The sequence below is a fragment of the Oncorhynchus keta genome, chromosome 1, assembly GCF_023373465.1.
Source record: "Oncorhynchus keta strain PuntledgeMale-10-30-2019 chromosome 1, Oket_V2, whole genome shotgun sequence".
Lineage (NCBI taxonomy): Eukaryota > Metazoa > Chordata > Actinopteri > Salmoniformes > Salmonidae > Oncorhynchus > Oncorhynchus keta.
In genome coordinates this window covers 61,001,067-61,022,925 of record NC_068421.1, presented here as the reverse complement: position 1 = coordinate 61,022,925, position 21,859 = coordinate 61,001,067, and the positions used below count along the sequence as shown (strand labels likewise).

Here is a 21,859-nt window from a genome sequence, read left to right as displayed (position 1 = left end):
GGACAACTATGTTAACCTGAAATCCTACAATAATCATCTCTGTTTGCACATGGACACTCTCCCACTGGTCCAGGGGCCACTGTGCAACAGCCAGAACAAATATAAGAAAAAAACTAACCCTAGTCTCAGTGACAGCTGGACTTTAATTACTACTAATCAGTAGGAACTACTAATTACTACTAATGCTCAGAGAAACAATAAAGCAGTCTTTATAGCAGACTTTGCCTGAGAACAGCAATTAAATTGTAAACCCAGTAATAAAGTCTGATTTAATTAACAGATACTGAATCCACTAGGAACAACTGCAAGTCATGGATAAGAACAAGCAAAACAGTTTCCTGACCTGTGTCAAACTTCAAAACAGAAGGCTATCAACAAAGATAAGTAATATGTTACATCACTTATTTTACTAACATAACATAACTAACATAAAAGCAACAGTACAGGTAACAGTTTTACACGCATTAAATACAATTAAACCATATCAAAGTCTTTATATGCTAAAAACATATTGTTCCAAAACATCCCATTGTAATCATGTTTTCCTTTGCTCTTGTCCTCTTTGATATGTTCATTATTTCACCATCGACAATGATGATAACATTGAAACAAACTACAATTTAAGCACTTAAATCTGTAATTCTACTTCCACGTAAATTCTGCAACTTTTAAAATAAGCTTTTCACTAAATTCCAGTTTTTATACTGAAAGTGCATTGCGCTGAGACACACCTTCAGTCCTACCACTCAGTATGCGAGCGTTTTATTCCACTTTTCTTCATTTTGATCGTAGAAAGTAGTCCTATGTTAATAATAGCTTTTGTCCATGAACGTAAATATAGAAAGAACAATAATTTCGCTCCAGTGTGACAGCCTGCGTGCGAGGGTGGAGAATAACAGCAAAGTTCCGCTGGGAAACGACTGATCGCAAGTGAGAGCAACTACGAAGGAAACCTATAGAAATCAGGGAGAAACCACGCAATTAAAGGGGAGGGGTTCATTCCATGATTCACAATGGATTCTCTTTTACAGTCAGCCGATTTTTCATTGAATAACTCTGCATAGACCAGTCCCATAACATAAGAGTAATTGCTTATGGAAAATTAAGTAGGCTGCATCTAAAAAATGATATGTAGTAGCCCTACAAATTAAATGAAAATTAGGTTTAAATACTCAGGCATTCAGATACTTGACCAAATCTTTGAAATGCTTGTTCTCATTAAACAACAAAACGATTCCAAACGCATGAAAAGAGAATACAAGTTTTGTATAATTGCAATGTTTCCTCCACCCCTCTCAATTTGTCCTCATCCCAGCACTCTCTTGCTGATTTGCCTGCCTTGATAGCAAATTAGGCTATGCCATTCAAAATTATGTAAATGAGTTTGGTAAATTGGTAGGAGAGAAAAAAGAATTCTCTGCACAATAATTAACACTTACACCCACAAACTGTTACCAATCTGACAAACACATTTTGAGCAAGCAAATAGATGTGCGGTGCCTGCCTGCCATACCTTTCGGGAAAAGCATGGTGAAGCAAAATCAGCAAATAAACACAATCTACATAATAGGAAATATCCTTTCTGTTCAAAAGATAGCACATTTTTATATGGGGAAGTGGGCTTCATACGTCCACAGATGTCCTTTTTTTCCGGACCACAGAGTTGTTAAGAAGCTAATTGAATTTCAGCAATCCAGTGGGTGATATTGTTATCTGGGCCGGTTAAGACACCATAAATGCCTCATGACAGCCATGATCTCACTATCTTCCCGGGAGAAAGAGAGGATGATGTCATAGCTGAGCAGCAGCCTTCACTGCCATTGCCACAACTCCCCCCGCCCACCACTGCTCCCACACTCTCCAAAGTCCTTCTTCCAGGCTGGTATGCCTGGCAGGAGAGACAGTGGGGAACAAAACAGTGAAGTAGAGCAAGAAAAGAAGGAAAGACAGTACCCTCTGGCCCCCTGCAAAGAGAGGAGGACACTACATCACATTTACTCATACAATGTTGTGTTTGAGTAAACAACATGCCGAGGTTTTCCACCAAGGACTCAAATTAAATCAAATGTAATGAAAACCCATTTGTGTGGAAATACTTTTACACAATCATTAATGAAGGCCAGTAAGAGCATAGTAAATGTAATGCTTGGCAAGTGTCGCCATCTCTTGGTGATTTGAAAGAACTGCATAAAGTACAGTCTGTTTCCCTAATTCTCATGACAAACGCCGGTTCAATAAACTATCTGATTAAATATGATGTGATACCTGTTGCAGGGGACTGACCTGACTGTTTGGCTGGTATGGTTTGTCTGTGCTGATCCTGGGGTTGAGTCTCTCCCGCTCCAGCTACACCAGAGATCCTAGAGACAGGCTAAAGTGATCTGCTCTCCACCATTCAGGTCTCTGTTATGGGGCAATCCACATATGCTGTGTTCACACCGGCAGCCCGATCTTTTTTTCACTAATTGGTTTTATCGACCAAAACTTTTTGTGGAAAGTACTGTACTAGGCTGGGTACATACCCCCCATGCACTCAACGTTGTCGAGATACAGTACATCGTTAGTGGAGAAACTGTGAAGCAAGCTGTAGCCTATTGTCGGTTTCTGTTTATGAGTCTTTTGTTAAAGAAGGTGAAACAATGTTGTGTTTATTTGCTGGCGTTCGCTTCTGCTGCAGCCTTCGCTGTAAAATATAGCACGTTGCCATGGTGCTTCGGATGCGATTGGTCGAAATACCAATTTGTGGAAAAAAAGATCCGATTTCAGGGATAATTTCAGGGATATTTCCGTTTGCTTTGGAGGGTTATACACAGAATGTCCAGTAGTTTCAATTAGATATATATATATATATATTTTATATGTAAGTAAATTAGTGTAGGGTATTTGTAGTGTTATAATTGCCATGTTCAGCTAAAATGTGATGTTCTACAAGAAAACATGAATATCTACTATCATGTAAGCTAACCTACCCAGCTCTCTGTACAAGCCAAATTTCGTTTAAAGTGCTTTGGTACCTTTTCAACTTTTAAGGCAACGCTGTTTACTTTCTTCTCCATCTCGTCCTAGTGCACTACTGTACTTCCGGGCTGATCTTAAATCCCACCCCCCAATTATCATCATTGGCTACGTGTTTTTGCTTTGGTCTTAGTGATTGGCTATAATGTATCAAATAATGTTTCCAAGTCCCGAAGTCATCCAAAACTGCAACATTTAACCTAATACGTTAGTTACTGTGTTACAATTTGGGATATGCGGCAATACACTCACTCTGTGACGACAAACTGCAATGCAGTGAAACATGGTTAATCGCAATAAACCAGATTATTTCTAATAAGAAATTACTTTTATTTGATATAGAAGTTGAATCGTTATCCTCAAGTGACAAATATGCGTTATCCCAATATTTACATTTAAAAAATGCATACCACACTAAATCTGTCATGTACGCCTGCCAATCAAAATCCGATCCGGCTTCTGATGCGTAGGTGATTGGAGGATCTGGAAGAAAGGGCAGGTGCATTTGAAAGTCCAAAAGGGATGGACCAGTTGTGTACGTTGCGGCAGCAGGCAACTCATGGGACAGAAGAAACCCCCTCCAAAAAACGCCACTCTACCTCAGGTATTTCTTTCTATACCAATTGAATGTTGAGGATTTAGCCTAATGTGTGTTGGCCTACTACATTTTTATCACCTATGTACTACCACTGTAATATTACCTGTAAATGTATTGGTTATGTTTCCCAAAAAGCTAAATGCTTCTTTAATCAAACTGAGAATAGCCCTGTGTCTCAATGATGCCATTATAAAAAATATATGGTGGTTTATCACACAAGACTTCATCAAACCTGGTTATTGTTGTATTGTATGCTATGCAAAGGGAAACCTGTTTGAATGCATGTTAAAAGCTAGCAACCCACATGTGTTTGGCAGATTGAAATGCTATGGTGAGAAAATTGGTGTATTTCTTTTCAGTTTCCCTTTCCTGGATGCAAAGTGCTATAAACCAAAATGAAGAGCCTCAAGGCAAAGTTTAAGAAGAATGAGGTAAGAGGCAAGAGTAGGAGACGGTCTCTTACAAAACCATCCACCTCCTGCACTGATATCTACAAACACAGTCAGGTTACGTTTAGAGTTCGTATGTGTATTTAGGTGAAGTAAAAAGTATTATTTAAACTTTTTTGGGACCTGATATTGACTGCTATCGGTGGTGATAGGGTGTTCTTTGTCTGATGGCTATCTGTATGTAGGTCCCAGTGCTCACAGTGTGTGTGGGGGGCACTCGGCTGGGTGTCAGTATCACTGAGCAGCAGGGGTACAGCAGGGGAGCAGGCCAGTCTATAGACTGATGCTGTAACCAGAGCTCTCAGGTAGCCTTCAATTATTCAGCCCCCCCTTCACAAACACACACACATTGTGCTGGACACACACATACACACACACACACACACACATTCAAATAATCCTTCATTTCCTGCTATCGCCCCCATCCCATTATGCAGTTGGTTGTAATGTCATGGTGAAAATAAAGTGATCAATCCCAAGACAAGAACCATTCTGTACTAATTTTGTATAGCCTAATGTCTTAAATGTCCAAGCAACTGGAGCCTTGTGTTTGGTAGCAAGTAGCTAGTAGCTATAGCATTGTGTGGCTATGCTATACAGTAAGCTCTGAGTAGAACGCAAGTATTCAACTCCTGTGTGCCTTGGCCTGTTTTAGTGAGAGATCCCCAGAGCCTGAGTGATGTGGCTGCTCTGCTGGGGTGAAGCTGAGAGGGAACAGAGTAAGTTATTAATCAGTCGATGACTTACCCTCTCACTGGGAGGGATGCTTAGAATGTCATTTAGAGAGATAGAAGGAGAGAGAGAGCGAGAGAGAAAGCGAGAGGGTGGGAGAGATATGGAGGGGGAGCGAGTGGGAATCACACTATGTGGACTAGATGGAGCACAAATCAGGTAGCTTATCATCCATCTTAATTTGTCTCACAATGTTGGTCACACACAAACTACTCATAAGCACACTATAGAGAATAGAAACAGCCTACTTAACTGGTTATTAATGTTGGTATACACTTCCCTCATTTCTACAGAGTTAACCAATTGGTAGAACAATGCATAATGCAAACAGTAAAGGATATAGTTACTTTATGACCTCATTTTATGAAAATAATAGATTATATTATTTCACTTATTGTGACAGTTACTTCTAATGCTGTAAATTGCTGCGTCCAGGTCAGACGAGAGTCGAGTCCGGATGTTATTATTCTATAATATTTATATAGGGTTGAGGGTAGCCCAGCGATTAGAGCGTTGGGCCAGTAACTGAAAGGTTGCTGGTTTGAATACCCAAGCCGACAAGGTGAAAAATCTGTCGATGTGCCCTTGAGCAAGGCACTTAACCTTAATTTGCTCCAGGGACGACATATTATAACAAATTTCACTGTGTCTATCCGGTGTATGTGACAATAAATCTTTTTTTTTTTTTATCAGCGTGTCCCCTCTGCCCTACCTTGGCATTACCAGCCAGCTATTTTCTCCTCTTTCTGCTGAGCATTCATCTTATCCTGATGCACACAGGCCCAGAGAAAGACTGTGGCTGGGCTAAGTAGTCCAAGTAGGACAGCACCGGGAGGGAGAGAGCTGACTGAAATAAATGGACAGACTGTGAGAGGAGGCAGAGAAGACTGTACCAGACTAGGCTGGGGTGAAAAATAAGAAGGGCACCAAAAGAGGGAGGTTGTGTGTGTGTGTGTGTGTGCCAGGTTGAGACTGCAGACTGAGTACGTAGGTCCCTGAGAGCAGCAGCACAGGAAGAGGGGAAGGTGTTTTAGCTGAGAGAGCAGAGCACTGCGTATGGAGAGCGATGTTATCGTGAGACTCAGAGGGCTGAAGCAGTGTGTGTGTTTGTGCAAGAAAGTATAGCCTAATGTTTATCTTTAGTATGTGCATCATCATGTTTCTGTTTTGATACATGCATGGGGTTGTCGATTGTTTTCAGCAAGGTTTATGCTGTGCATTTATGCTTTGTCATTAAGTCAGTGCTAAGTTAGTGCTAAACTCTGAGGCTGTATTTAAGGCCTAGTGGCAATTGAGTAGTGTGTATGTTTGTGTGTGTCAGAATTCTGATCAGGCAGTGCACCGCTCTATGGGTCTATGGATCCTTCCTAGCTCTATCGATCGTCAGCTCTGAGCCTGATGAAGCGTTATTTCTGTCCCTGTTTCAGCTTACTGGTGGTAGGTACACTCTCTTTTACATCCGTTTGACCTCAGCTGTCTTTTCATTGTACTTTCTCTCAAAGGGTTACTTTTTCTGGCAAAAACTGCTCAAAATAAATGTTGTGTACTGTGTGTAATGTCCCATTGAAGCAATCAGCTTGTGCCGTATGTCCATCGTCATTTCACTTTGACGAGGCACACAGTATTAGATCTGGCAGTCTCATCTAGACCGATGGTTAGTCATCACTCAGATCTTTGTATAGTATGTAATCAGATAGGGGTCCGTGTTTATTCTGTACTGAATGTACTGTAATTTAGTTAGCTCTGATCATGAGCCCCAGGTTGCAACTGAGTCGTGACCCATCTGTCCCTGTCTCCTCAGAGTCAGGACTGGAGTAAGAGCGATGAGAGACTACTGCAGGCTGTAGAGCAGAACGAGCCTGACAAAGTAGCTGCCCTGATTGTGAAGAAGGGACTTTGTCCCACCAAACTGGACGTGGAGGGAAAGTCAGCGTAAGTACCAGCACTTAGGGCCAGTTTCCCGGACACAGACTAAGCCTAGTCTTAGACTAACAAGCACTTTCAATGGAGAGTCGTTATTGAACTTGCTTATTAGTCTAGGGTTAGGTTTCTTTGTTTCAGAACTAAACTCAGCAAAAAAATGAAACGTCCCTTTTTCAGGACCCTGCCTTTCAAAGATAATTAATAAAAATCCAAATAACTTCACAGATCTTATAATAATAATAATAATATATGTCATTTAGCAGACGCTTTTATCCAAAGCGACTTACAGTCATGTGTGCATACATTCTACGTATGGGTGGTCCCGGGGAACGAACCCACTACCCTGGCGTTACAAGCGCCATGCTCTACCAACTGAGCTACAGAAGGACCTCATTGTAAAGTGATTAAACACTGTTTTCCATACTTGTTCAATGAACCATAAAGAATTCATGAACATGCACCTGTGGAACGGTCATTAAGACACTAACAGCTTACAGACGGAAGGCAATTAAGGTCCCAGTTATGAAAACTTAGGACACAAAAGAGGCCTTTCTACTAACTCTGAAAAACACTGAAAGAAAGATGCCCAGGGTCCCTGCTCATCTGCGTGAATGTGCCTGAGGGATGTTGCGAGGAGGCATGAGGACTGCAGATGTGGCCAGGGCAATAAATTGCAATGTCCGTACTGTGAGACTCCAAAGACAGCACTACAGGGAGACAGGATTGACAGAGGATCATCCTCACAGTGGCAGACCACGTGTAACAACACCTGCACAGGATCGGTACATCCGAACATCACACCTGTGGTACAGGATGGCAACAACAACTGCCCGAGTTACACCAGGAAGGGTGATGGTCGGATTTTCGTTTATCGTTGAAGGAATGAGCGTTACACCAAGGCCTGTACTCTGGAGCGGGATCAATTTGGAGGTGGAGGGTCCGTCATGGTCTGGGGCGGTGTATCACAGCATCATCGGACTGAGCTTGTTGTCATTGCAGGCAATCTCAACGCTGTGCGTTACAGGGAAGACATCCTCCTCCCTCATGTGATACCCTTCCCGCAGGCTCATCTTGACATGACCCTCCAACATGACAATGCCACCAGCCATACTGCTCGTTCTGTGCGTGATTTCCTGCAAGACAGGAATGTCCGTGTTTTGCCATGGCCAGCAAAGAGCCCGGATCTCAATCCCATTGAGCACGCCTGGGACCTGTTGGATCAGAGGGTGAGGGCTAGGGCCATTCCCCCCCACCCCCAGAAATGTCTGGGAACTTGCAGGTGCCTTGGTGGAAGAATGGGTTAACATCTCACTGCAAGAACTGGCAAATCTGGTGCAGTCCATGAGGAGGAAATGCACTGCAGTACCTAATGCAGCTGGTGGCCACACCAGATAGTGATTGCTACTTTTGATTTTGACCCCCTCTTTGCTCAGGGACAGATTATTCCATTTCAGTTAGTCACATGTCTGTGGGACTTGTTCAGTTTATGTCTCAGTTGTTGAATCTTGTTATGTTCGTACAAATATTTACACATGTTAAGTTTTGCTGAAAATAAACGCAGTTGTGAGAGGATTTTTTTTTGCTGAGTTTACTAGTGTTGATGATCTTGTTGATTATCTTCATCACCATAAGGACATGATCTCTTCCTGGTAGGTTCCATCTCTGTGCGTCTCGGGGTCGTCTGGACTGCTTGGAGGTCATCCTGGCTCACGGGCCAGACATTAACGTGACAGATGGTACAGGTGAAACGACAGTCTCATTAACTGAACATGTTGTTAACACATTTAGTGTCACGGACCTCCAAGGTAACGCTTTGTGGCTATACCTGGTCAAAACAATTACAACATGCTCTCTTGCTACTCTCATTCTTTCCTTCTCTCTCTTGGTGATTGAAATGGCCTCATCAACCCCAAGGCTTCAGTGCCCTTCACCTAGCAGCAAAGAACTGCCAGCCTGAGTGCCTGAAGAGACTATTACAGGTGCAATAAACAGTCAGACACAGTTAATATTACTACGATACATGGAAAATAAGGTATGCAGTTATCATGCATTTTTGGTGAAATGCGTCTCATATTCCCACAGGAGAGATTGTCTGTAGACTCCACAGACAGCTTTGGCCGGACAGCTTTGCATCACGCAGGTCTGCAATGCACTAGCTACTGTATAATACAATTGATTACAGCACTGTATGTGTAACACTGTAAACAACTCAACCATTTTGTATCTTCCATTTGTTTCACTATGGTGCCTGTCCATCTTCCTGCAGCTGTGAGTGGCTGCTTGTCCTGCACTGAGACTCTGTGGGACTTCAAGGCCAGTCTGGATGCCCAGGACGGGGTAAGTGGCGTAGGCCTTAGACTGTCTCTGTACGGCAATAGCCACCAAGTCAGATCCAGGAGAGCTAAAGGGTGTGCAGGGTTTTGTTACAGCCCATCACTAACACACATGAAACAATCAACCATGTTAAGTCATTGTGGCCTCGCTATCTCAGGATGGGGTGACCGCGCTGATCCTAGGAGCCCAGATGAGCAGAGTGGAGCTGTGTGCTTTCCTGTTGGACCGAGGAGCCAATCCCAACATACAGGACAGCCAGGGCAGGTACTTCAACAAGACTCAACAAACAAGGCTTTGTATTAGATTGACTTATGCAAAACAAACTGTGAACATTTATTTTTTTACTAGGCAAGTCAGTTAAGAACAAATTCTTATTTTCAATGACGGCCTAGGAACAGTGGGTTAACTGCCTGTTCAGGGGCAGAACGACAGATGTCAGCTCGGGGATTTGAACTTGCAACCTTTCGGTTACTAGTTCAACGCTCTAACCACTAGGCTACCCTGCCGCCCCAACATAAGACAAAGGTGATGGCTGGCTATGTAGTCAGATAGACCCGCAGTGTTTCATAAGGGGCTAAATATATGTTATGTGTCCTCTTATGTTCTTGATCTTGTGTTTTTTTTTTTGTGTTGTAGGTCAGCCCTGATGCTGGCCTGTGAGAGTGACAGTGCAGAGACTGTGGAGGCGTTGCTAAGGGGAGGGGCTAACCCACATCTGGCCGACGCCCTCGGACACCACGCCGTCCACTACAGCTCAACTGCCGGCAACCAGCGCATTGCACAGCTGCTGCAAAACAGAGCTCCAGGTAACCAACGGTAACCTTTGGTTGTCTTACCTGCTGACTGCAGCAGGATTGGGCTCAATTCCATTTCAATTTGGATTTTTACAATGGTTGAATTGGAATTTCCATCCACCCTCTGAATTGAAATGGAATGGACCCTGACTATGCACTTGCAGCCCTACTTTGGGCTCTGGCAGTGACAGTCTGGTGCATAGAATTATAATCGATAGAATAGACTAATTCAAATCAATATTCCCTGCTGGGTGAACGGAGGCCATATTTGGTGTACCATTTCAAATGTTTAATCAATTGACATGGTAACTGCCACAAAACGATGTCTGCTATTGGGTGTACTGTACCAAAATCCATGGTCCTTTATCCTTTCTATGAGATGTAATTCTATGGTCTGGGTTATGGCCTCAATCTGGTCCCCCAGGAAATGGCTGTAATGTGAGGAAGTCGGTGAAGGAGACAGCTGGGGGTAATTGTAACAGGCTGAAACAGAGAGGGAAGGCTTGCTGCACTTTTATCTTTAAACAAAGGCTTGCTGATTTACGAAAAACAGATGTGCTTTGTTTGAAATGGAGGGGAATGAAAATGGAGCCGTCCCTAAAATGTCTCTGGTGTATCTGATAAATGAGGAGTCTTGTAGCTTACAGCTTACAGTAGGGCTGTTGTGTGGTGGTACACTGTTGTGTGGTGGTACACTGTTGTGTGGTGGTATACTGTTGTGTGGTGGTATACTGTTGTGTGGTGGTACACTGTTGTGTGGTGGTACACTGTTGTGTGGTGGTACACTGTTGTGTGGTGGTACACTGTTGTGTGGTGGTATACTGTTGTGTGGTGGTATACTGTTGTGTGGTGGTACACTGTTGTGTGGTGGTACACTGTTGTGTGGTGGTACACTGTTGTGTGGTGGTACACTGTTGTGTGGTGGTACACTGTTGTGTGGTGGTACACTGTTGTGTGGTGGTATACTGTTGTGTGGTGGTACACTGTTGTGTGGTGGTATACTGTTGTGTGGTGGTATACTGTTGTGTGGTGGTATACTGTTGTGTGGTGGTACACTGTTGTGTGGTGGTACACTGTTGTGTGGTGGTACACTGTTGTGTGGTGGTACACTGTTGTGTGGTGGTACACTGTTGTGTGGTGGTACACTGTTGTGTGGTGGTATACTGTTGTGTGGTGGTACACTGTTGTGTGGTGGTACACTGTTGTGTGGTGGTACACTGTTGTGTGGTGGTATACTGTTGTGTGGTGGTACACTGTTGTGTGGTGGTATACTGTTGTGTGGTGGTATACTGTTGTGTGGTGGTACACTGTTGTGTGGTGGTACACTGTTGTGTGGTGGTATACTGTTGTGTGGTGGTATACTGTTGTGTGGTGGTACACTGTTGTGTGGTGGTACACTGTTGTGTGGTGGTACACTGTTGTGTGGTGGTATACTGTTGTGTGGTGGTACACTGTTGTGTGGTGGTACACTGTTGTGTGGTGGTACACTGTTGTGTGGTGGTACACTGTTGTGTGGTGGTACACTGTTGTGTGGTGGTACACTGTTGTGTGGTGGTACACTGTTGTGTGGTGGTACACTGTGTGGTGGTATACTGTTGTGTGGTGGTACACTGTTGTGTGGTGGTACACTGTTGTGTGGTGGTACACTGTTGTGTGGTGGTATACTGTTGTGTGGTGGTACACTGTTGTGTGGTGGTACACTGTTGTGTGGTGGTATACTGTTGTGTGGTGGTATACTGTTGTGTGGTGGTACACTGTTGTGTGGTGGTACACTGTTGTGTGGTGGTATACTGTTGTGTGGTGGTATACTGTTGTGTGGTGGTACACTGTTGTGTGGTGGTACACTGTTGTGTGGTGGTATACTGTTGTGTGGTGGTACACTGTTGTGTGGTGGTACACTGTTGTGTGGTGGTATACTGTTGTGTGGTGGTACACTGTTGTGTGGTGGTACACTGTTGTGTGGTGGTACACTGTTGTGTGGTGGTACACTGTTGTGTGGTGGTACACTGTTGTGTGGTGGTACACTGTTGTGTGGTGGTACACTGTTGTGGTGGTACACTGTTGTGTGGTGGTACACTGTTGTGTGGTGGTATACTGTTGTGTGGTGGTACACTGTTGTGTGGTGGTACACTGTTGTGTGGTGGTACACTGTTGTGTGGTGGTATACTGTTGTGTGGTGGTACACTGTTGTGTGGTGGTACACTGTTGTGTGGTGGTACACTGTTGTGTGGTGGTACACTGTTGTGTGGTGGTACACTGTTGTGTGGTGGTACACTGTTGTGTGGTGGTACACTGTTGTGTGGTGGTATACTGTTGTGTGGTGGTACACTGTTGTGTGGTGGTATACTGTTGTGTGGTGGTACACTGTTGTGTGGTGGTACACTGTTGTGTGGTGGTACACTGTTGTGTGGTGGTACACTGTTGTGTGGTGGTACACTGTTGTGTGGTGGTATACTGTTGTGTGGTGGTACACTGTTGTGTGGTGGTATACTGTTGTGTGGTGGTACACTGTTGTGTGGTGGTACACTGTTGTGTGGTGGTACACTGTTGTGTGGTGGTACACTGTTGTGTGGTGGTACACTGTTGTGTGGTGGTATACTGTTGTGTGGTGGTACACTGTTGTGTGGTGGTACACTGTTGTGTGGTGGTATACTGTTGTGTGGTGGTACACTGTTGTGTGGTGGTACACTGTTGTGTGGTGGTATACTGTTGTGTGGTGGTATACTGTTGTGTGGTGGTACACTGTTGTGTGGTGGTACACTGTTGTGTGGTGGTACACTGTTGTGTGGTGGTACACTGTTGTGTGGTGGTACACTGTTGTGTGGTGGTATACTGTTGTGTGGTGGTACACTGTTGTGTGGTGGTACACTGTTGTGTGGTGGTATACTGTTGTGTGGTGGTACACTGTTGTGTGGTGGTATACTGTTGTGTGGTGGTACACTGTTGTGTGGTGGTACACTGTTGTGTGGTGGTACACTGTTGTGTGGTGGTACACTGTTGTGTGGTGGTACACTGTTGTGTGGTGGTATACTGTTGTGTGGTGGTATACTGTTGTGTGGTGGTATACTGTTGTGTGGTGGTACACTGTTGTGTGGTGGTACACTGTTGTGTGGTGGTATACTGTTGTGTGGTGGTATACTGTTGTGTGGTGGTATACTGTTGTGTGGTGGTATACTGTTGTGTGGTGGTATACTGTTGTGTGGTGGTATACTGTTGTGTGGTGGTACACTGTTGTGTGGTGGTATACTGTTGTGTGGTGGTATACTGTTGTGTGGTGGTATACTGTTGTGTGGTGGTATACTGTTGTGTGGTGGTACACTGTTGTGTGGTGGTACACTGTTGTGTGGTGGTATACTGTGTGCGACAGGATATAGGAGGATTTTTTATTTAGATTTTGGGGGTATGCTTTTGTGGGTAGTGGGTATGCTTTTGTGGGTAGTGGGTATGCTTTTTAGCTTTAGCTGCAGTGTAAATCATTGCGTGTGTGTGTGAGTGTCTTGAATCTCAATGGACCAGAGGTTAAAAGGCCTTGCCGTTTGTCTCTCCCATGCATACGTAGCCACTGAGGGCAATGGAGAAGAGGTAACTTACCACTCATCATTTCATTTTCATTTGAAAACATATTACTGAATTGTGCATAATAGACTTTATGACATAGGAACGAACACCAACTTCTTATCACATGTTCAATCTACAATGACAACTTTTGAACAACAACAGCTGAAGTAACATCTCACAAGGAAAACAAGTAAAAGTCTCATTACAAGACATTTTAGGCGACAGTACTGCTTGCTTTGTTATGGACCTTGTTGCTCCTCTCCTCCTGCTTTCCCCTGTTCCCCTGTTCCTTCTGTTTGTTTGTGCCTCCAGCGACAGCCCCCTCCTCCCCCTCCTCTACCAGGGGGTACGACCCCCCGTAAGAGGAAAGCCCCCCCTCCTCCACGCTCCCCTCCCCAGGTACGACTGCAGCTCCAGAGATGGATGACATAGTTGTTACTTTGACATATCAAAATGCTTTTTGTATGATTCTTACTAACTCTTACTTATGCTGTGATAATCATGCTCATAATAACTTTGATAACCATGTTCCAGGGCTCCCCGCCATCTCCTGCCTCCCAGAGCCCTCCTCCCCCTGCCTCTCCTGAGCCTCTGACCCAGAGACCCGCTCCCCTTCCTCAGTCCCCAGAGACGCAGCGCTCTGCTCAGGCTAACCTTGTGAGTTACGTCCCCTGCCACTGCATAGTGTATGCATAGCACCTAGGGTTGCAAAACTACGGTAATTTACCAAAGTTACCAAAATGTTCTGCAAAGTTGGTAATTAATAGGTAATCTATTTTAAATCTTTGTCTATATTGTCCATGAGTTTCTAGTAGATGGTTCAAGAGATAGCCTAATTTAAAAAGTATCTAATCAACAATGGCATTATTTTCAATTAACTCTGCAACTCTTCCAACTATTTACTTTTTTTCGCAACTGTCACCAGTTTGGCTGCAAAAAAATGAACAACAAAGACCTATTGACAAAGCTAGTAAAATATATAAAAGTGTAAAAAATATAAAGGATTTTTAATGCTGTAACCATCTTTTTAAACATCAATGTTATTCAATAAATTGATGGGTTATATTTATGTTCATGTTTCATAGTTTTGTCATATTTTTTTACATTTTTAAAATTATTGTATTATTGTATATATTTTAAGTGATAAGGCCACACAGAAGACCAGAGATAATAACAGACACCTGTGATCATCTGAATTAACCAGAAAGGCCACTAGATTCTGTTAGTTTACTGGTAAATGTTACCAGTAATATACCCTCCATTTGCAACGCTAATAGCAACTAAGCATACAGGAGATAAAATCTGCTTATTCTTATGGTATACAACCTTAACACATCTCAATTCAAGGTACTCATCTTTAGATATACATTTTTAGGATCAGTATTTATGACTGTAGCAGACAGTAACAGACAATACATAGTGAATGACTATCTACTGTATTCAATTTGAGACTGCTAATGAGTACGGTGCTGCTGTGTGACTGTGATATTACTGATGGGTATTGCTATGTGTGTGTCTGTGAGATGGAGGATGAGGAGGTGTTTGAGGAGATCCGCAGACTGCGTCTGGAAAGAGGACGTCTGCTCCAGAAGATCAAAGGTCTGGAGCAGCAGCAGAACAGTGCCCACACTGCCCTGGAGGAGGTACTGCATGCAACGTCCACTTCCGTGCCTGAGTTCAAGCTCAAACGCCTATTCCCTAGAAACCTCTCATATATCTGAAAATAAATCCGCTGTGAACTCACTCTCTCCCTGTGCTAGCTGACTCAGCTGAGAGAGCGTCTGCAGCAGGCGGAGGCAGAGCGGGACAGGCTGCAGACTGAACTGGAGGAGCTGAAGGCAGGTCAGGTGATCGGTGCCAGTGACTCAGATGACGACATGCTGGACTTCCCAGGTGTGTGCGGGTAGAGAGGGAATACTGCTGGCAGTTTGTTAAATTTGTTAAACTGACCAAATGTTGGATAGATGGACTTAGGCTATAGCAGCCTAATAAGCGTCATACCTCGATGATGAATCATCACTCAGATTCTTGCTACTGACATGGCAACGGCTGATGTTTTGTTAGTCAAAATATGGCATTGATTTACCTCCGTCTATCTTGAAGGTGCTGAGAAGCTGCTCTCCAGGCGGTCGAGAGAGTCTCCCTCTGCTCTGGACGAGGGGGAGGCAGACTCCCTCAACCCCACCTCTCCTGGTGCTGCAGACTCAGACACTGTGGCTGAGCTACGCAAACAGCTGAAGGAGCTGGCCTTACAGAATCAGGAGCTGGTCCTGAAAGTGCAGGTAACAAACACACACACACAGCATTGGCTAATGAATTGATAGAGAGGGAGTTCTTAAAAGGCCCTTCAGAGTCCAGAGTAGTACTGATGATGCTGCTGGTTCAAGGCTGGCTGTGCAGCGTCAGATTGGACCGTTAGTCATAACCACTTTATAGGCCTATGATGTAGCATCCAGCTAGGAATAGAATAATAGCATCACAGAGAGGCACAGAGACTGGTTGCAGGCATTCTTCACTAACTGGGTCATGGTCTGTACAAGTAGACAGAATCGGGACAAAGGGTTACAGCCAGGCTACCATTGGAGGGTGTGTCTGAGGCTGTGTACTGCATGAGAGCTAGTACAAGGGCTGGTATAAAGTCTGAACCTGTCAGCAAGGAGGAGTAGAGGAGTTCTGTGACTGGCGACTTGAGTTGATAAAGTTTTGACAATAGGAAAATAGGATGCTTAACCTATGATATACATATCACAACCGCTAGAGAATAAACAAACCCTCACTGATTATTTCTGTACTGTGATCTTGTGTGGTTTGCAGATGCTGGAGATGTTTGAGAAAGATGACACTGACATGCAGACATCCGGCCCAGACTTTGTCCCCACGGCTCTGTATGACTCCCTGAGGAGGGAGTTTGAAGCTCTGCAGGAGCATTACTCCCAGGCCCAGGCTTCAGCTGAGGCCTCCAGCATGGCAGGGGAACAGGGGTAAGGATTACCACCCACACCATCTTACACCAGCCACCTTATACCTTCTGGATAAGAGCATCTACTAAATGACTAAAATGTCACATTCATACCACCCACTAGGGTTTGAGTTCAATTTATAGAGGTGCCCTGGGGTGCTGTGCACTACCATGAGGGCACCCCGGTAAGGACTAAAGTATTAAATCAACATGGACACCCCCATAAGGGTCCAAAATATTAACACTGGTCCAGCCCACTATTTTTAGCATCTTTAAGCCCACTATTTAAGAGTCCGTGTGTAATTTGAACCCTGCCAGCCACAGTATTGTAATTAGAAGATTCTAGCTAACATAATATGCCTCTACAACCATAGTTAAACCTCTCACTTCACTTCAGTTCTGATGTTTGTTGTCTTTTACACCTGCATTGCTTGCTGTTTGGGGTTTTAGGCTGGGTTTCTGTACAGCACTTTGAGATATCAGCTGATGTATGAAGGGCTATATAAATTGATTTGATTTTCTGCAGGTGTGAGGAGGTGGAAGGGGGAGGAGATGGGGTGTCAGGGGCAGAGGGGAAGGAACGGACAGAGGAGATGGAGGGGGAGAGCAGTAAGGAGCTGAAGGAGAGGCTGTGTGGGCTGGAGGAGCAGCTGGCCCACTCCCAGTCTGAACTGGAGGAGCTGAGAGAACAGGTGCACCTTGGGTTCTACTCTGTGGAACAGGCAGGGGGCCATGGGGGCACGGTGGGTGAGACGGAGGGGGCGGGCCAGGAGACACAGCAGCTGAGAGAGAGGGTGAGGGACCTGGAGGCGGTACTGAAAGAGCGAGAGAGACAGGGGGAGGAACAGAGTGAGGGTGAGGGCGAGAGCACAGGGGACAATGACACAGTCAAACAGCTGAGAAAGAAAGTGAAGAAACTACAGGCAGCCCTGGAAGATAAAGGAACAGAAAAAGAGGGTGAAAAGGAGGACGGGGGAGGGGAGAGTGAGACAGTGAGGAGCCTCAGGGAGAGGGTGAGTGAGCTTGAAGCCGACCTGGCAGAGAGCAAGGAGTCAGGGAAAGCGGGGGAAAGGAGAGAGGGTGTGGTAAAGCAAGAAGGGGAGGTGGTGTGGAGGCTGCAGGGGCGTGTGGGGGAGCTGGAGGAGGAGCTGAGGCAGTGTGTTCCCCGTTCGGAGCTGGACGAGGTGCAGGTGACCCTGGGTCTGCAGTGTGAGCAGCTGGCCAGGGAGAGAGCTGAGGCCAGCCTGAGACTGAACGAGGCTTTACTGGAGCTGGAGAGACTACGCCCCCCCAGCCCCACACACCACCAAGGAGACGAGGAGGAGGAAGAGGAGGAAGATAGGTCTGAGGGGTCAGAGCCCTCCATCACATCAGGTGTGTTTCCCTATTGTCTAACTGGTGTCCTGTTATTGTTATACTCCGGTATTATAATATTCTCTACCTTATCGATCATCTTTGCTCTATGTGGCACAAGGACAAATGATTTCACTGTAGTCAATCACAGTGGTAAGCTTTAAATAAGTTGTTTATAACCATTCATTTGCTGTCATGTTTCTCTGAGTTTGTGACAGCAGTTCTGTCAAATCAGAACTCTTTCTGAGGCTTGCGTGATGACACTTCTCACCAATCAGAGCACTCTCTAAGTCTGTGATATTTCTTCTCTCCAATTAGAGCCCTCCCTGAGACGGGTGAGAGAGGAACTGGAGGTGGCTAGGCAGGAAGCAGCTCAGGCTCTGGACTGTTTGTGTGCGGAACGCGAGGGCCGGGCCCAGGACACCCTCCACATGAGAGACGCAGTGTCCCTGTCCCAACACACAGAGGAGCTGTCGGCCCTGTCGGAGCAGCTGGCGCAGACAGCCCAGGAGCTGCAGGCAGAAAGGGCCCTGCGATGCCATGCCCAGACTGAGACGGCTAGGCTAGAGGCCCAGCTACAGGCCACACAACAGGACCTTATACCCAGGGAGGAGCACAATAAAGTTCAGGTTAGCTTGACGAGAAATGCATGCAAGCGATGAGGGACTTAGCCTCGGATCGTATTGAGGTTTTAAGTAAATGGATATCAGGCTATCATAAATACAACATATGTTTTAGTACAAATAACTAAATGCCAGAATTGTGTATGACCCACATTTGGCCACGTATGGCACCACTTCTGTCAATCATACACAGCCAGTCCCTCCAGGATTCCACAATTCTGCAATCGCAATTTCTTTTGCAAAATCAACAATTCCCTGCATATTATCTGAGGGCTTGCAAATTTGACCAATCACTGTACTATTTCCGCATAAAACAGTAAATCATTGCAATTTTATCGCAAAAAAGCAGGCCCATCACCGCAGTAGAAAAAAAGGGCACGCAATTTCAACCGATCACTGCACATTTACTGCATAATATAGTTCAATCAAGCCATATGTCAACAAACTCTTTCCCTCGTCCACACATTTTCGTGACAAATTGGACAAAATCATTGCATATTGCCATGCAAAATGTCAGAATTGCCCCAGCAAAATCAAGCATGTTTCCCCGCAAATATCACAATAAAGCCCAGTGAAATCCTGGAGGGACTGGGTAGCCTACACTACAGTACCATAAATGTGAAGCATCCAATGATGACAGGAAGCCCAGTGGCCGGGGGTGGGAGAAGATGGAGCAAGATGGATTTTGGCCAACATTCTGCTAATTTTCTCATCGATGAAACATTAGATCTCCATACAGTTTTCTGTTTCCAAAACTTAAATCTGAAAAAAACTGAGTGGACTGCGTTTTGTGGACTTTACCATATGCCAAAGTTTTTAAAAACGGCGTTGTTTAGGAGTGCAAAGGGCAGATTGAGTTATTGCACAAGGGCACATCACAGTGTAGGCGCTCCCTAATGGAAATGTTCCAATAAATTCTGAAACGCACCAATGGGATCTCACTAGCTCGTGCTTGGCTCGGCCCAACTCCTTGCTTGGCTTGCTCACTGTGATTCATTTTCTCCCACTGAAAATGACATGCTCTGGTCTATCCTGGGTTAGTTGTAAAAATCTTTGACAGTACTATGAAAGTAGTACTTCCTGACTTCATGCTGTCTACTGTTCCTGTTGTATCAGTTGGAGCTGCAGCGCGCTCTGCAGGCCAGTGAGAGCAGTGCGGCGGAGGCCAAGGATGCTCTGAGTGTGAAGGAGACAGAGCTGAGAGACATGAGGTCCCAGAAGGCTTTGGAACAGGGCCTGGTGTCCAAGGAGGACCACGAGTCCCAGCGCCTCTCACTGCAGGCCGATATCAACACACTCACCGCCCGATTCAACGACCTCACACGCAAACATGAGAAGACCTGCACCGAGGTGTGTGTGTGTGTGTGTGTGTGTGTGTGTGTGTGTGTGTGTGTGTTGTTCTTATTTACCAAAATACTGAGAATTTGAAGAAAGTTAGAGACAAACATTAACTCAAGAGTTGACTAAAAGCCACATGCTACAGACTACAGACTCCTTTTGCGTTATTTATGTGTGTGTTCTATATCTCCTTACGGCCTTTTCCCTTCATCTATCTCCCCCCCTTTCTAAAGGCGCTGTACTACTATGGCTGACCCTGTAAAACAACACATTTCACTGCATCTATCCGGTGTGTGACAATAAAACATCTTTCTTTCTCCCTGTCTCCCTCCCAACAGGTGTTCCAGGTGCAGCGGGAGGCTCTGTTTAATAAGAGTGAACGTCAGGTGGCCGAGGCTCAGCTGGCCACGGCGCAACAGCAGCTGGCTGACCTGCAGGCCCAGTCCAGCCACGTCCAGGAGCTCCACAAAGACATCCAGGACTCCCAGGGCCTGGTCAAGGAGAAGGACCGCAAGGTGAGACAGAGACACAGATGGTAGAAGTTAAATTGAGCAACACTGTACTTTATTTGGAAATCGACCCCTAGACCCTACTCCTTTGTCTGGCTACCCATCCACATCGCTTAGGCCAAACGCCACACCAACTAATGTTTCTTCTCCATGATGAGTCCGGATTTGATCTCCTCCCTCATGACTTCTCGAATGCATGACTTCTCGAATGCTAACACATTCAAAACATTTTGATTGGTCAAAGAAACCGATGGGTTGTGCCAGAGCCTGAAGACGTGTGGGTAAAATCATTGGCTTTGATACTCTGATTGGTTAGAGATGATCCAATCGCTGATGACTTGTTTTGTACAATGCCCCACTCTTTAACATCAGCAGAAACTACTTTTACGATGGCGGTCTCAGACTGAAAGTACGTAGCGATAAATAAATAGAGCAGTGGAATTAAATTCAGTATAAGTCATCAGGCAACCTACCCCTTGCCCTCTGGTAAGCTGGGTGGAATTTGGCCATGTTACTGTCCATTCCATTTAGATCAACACATAGTGCTGAAGTGTGAGGGCACGAGTGTGATTTGGAACTGAGAAAAAGACCATGGGAAATGAAGGGATCTGTGATCTCCCTGTGTAGATAATGGAGCTGTCTAAGGAGGTTTTCCGTCTGAAGGAGGCTCTGGGGGCCCTGAGTCCTCCTCTGGGACTCTCCTCTTCCCACTCCTCTCACTCCCACTCTGAGAGAGTCCCCCCTGTGAACCCTGGCCAGCAGGTGGCGCTGCAGAACAGAGTGGCTGTACTCTCCAAGGAGCTCCAGGTGAGGGCATCACTGAGCCAAAACAATACTGAGGTTCATGGTTTAAAGAATGCTGGAGCATACTGTCTGTATTGTATATCTTATTACAGGATTGGGAACGAAAGCACAGACAAGTTGTAGCTGTATACCGATCCCATCTACTGGCTGCTGTACAGGTAAGTACAACTCTATGCACCTATGTAGAAGACACGTCATTATTGGGTCAGTGCAATATGAAGTGTTGTTGAGGGGATGTGAATGAGACTTGTTGTGTCTTCCTCAGGGCCGGATGGATGAGGAGGTCCAAGAGCTCTTACTGCAGATCCTGAGGATGTCACACAAGGACCAGGGTTACTGACCCCCACAGGCAGTGTGCTCCCTGTGCAATGCAAGACACAACGGGCTATGGGACCCACCACTGTACTATACCCTCTACTAACTACAGTATATGTACACACTTACTGAAAGCAACGGGTCTGTTCTGCATACAGTACGTGTAGCCTTGGAAAGACAGAGGTTAGCCCCTTCATGACTAGCGTTGAACTGGATAGACATGGACAGGTATGGTTTTCTGGTATCGGAAAGAGAAATGTATTTATAGATAATTACTTGTATTGAGTAACAATAATGTATAATAATAATAATAATAATAATAATAAATGCCATTTAGCAGACGCTTTTTTATCCAAAGCGACTTACAGTCATGTGTGCATACATTCTACGTATGGGTGGTCCCGGGGATCGAACCCACTACCCTGGCGTTACAAGCGCCATGCTCTACCAACTGAGCTACAGAAGGACCATGTATCTCTTGTCTCAATTGTGTGATGAGCCTATTGATTGAATATATTTTGTATGATATTCTTACAATAAAGATGTAGAAAGAAA

At 45.0% G+C, this 21,859-nt stretch overlaps 3 protein-coding genes across 8 annotated transcripts in view; 2 read left to right on the top strand and 1 right to left on the bottom strand.

Moving 5' to 3' along the window:
* LOC118389941 (SH2 domain-containing adapter protein F-like) overlaps positions 1-3,029 on the bottom strand; it is a 26,829-nt gene extending 23,800 nt beyond the window's left edge. Inside the window, exons 1-2 of one of the 6 annotated variants that reach the window (XM_035779979.2) lie at positions 3,015-3,029; positions 2,284-2,403 (exon numbers count right to left, since the gene is read on the bottom strand). The gene's annotated coding sequence lies outside the window, so the exon portion shown is untranslated. Of the gene's footprint in view, positions 1-16; positions 104-731; positions 1,311-2,283; positions 2,424-3,014 lie in introns of those variants that run through there. The other 5 variants (XM_052457034.1, XM_035779996.2, XM_035779960.2 and 2 more) reach the window with 5 other exon arrangements.
* LOC118389960 (ankyrin repeat domain-containing protein 24-like) lies at positions 2,772-16,900 on the top strand. The gene is made up of 16 exons (XM_035780009.2): positions 2,772-3,619; positions 3,973-4,044; positions 6,596-6,726; positions 8,371-8,459; positions 8,632-8,696; positions 8,800-8,857; positions 8,984-9,054; positions 9,209-9,315; positions 9,688-9,857; positions 13,405-13,427; positions 13,716-13,802; positions 13,938-14,060; positions 14,927-15,046; positions 15,164-15,296; positions 15,507-15,685; positions 16,218-16,900. Exons 2-16 carry the CDS (start codon positions 4,009-4,011, stop codon positions 16,386-16,388), a joined length of 1,563 nt encoding a protein of 520 aa, XP_035635902.2. The 5' UTR covers positions 2,772-3,619; positions 3,973-4,008; the 3' UTR covers positions 16,389-16,900.
* Positions 16,534-21,859, top strand: LOC118361531 (ankyrin repeat domain-containing protein 24-like). The gene is made up of 8 exons (XM_035741948.2): positions 16,534-16,547; positions 16,889-17,736; positions 18,034-18,344; positions 19,455-19,688; positions 20,015-20,191; positions 20,813-20,992; positions 21,082-21,147; positions 21,255-21,859. The coding sequence occupies exons 1-8, from the start codon at positions 16,534-16,536 to the stop codon at positions 21,327-21,329; spliced, it is 1,905 nt and encodes a 634-aa protein (XP_035597841.1). The 3' UTR covers positions 21,330-21,859.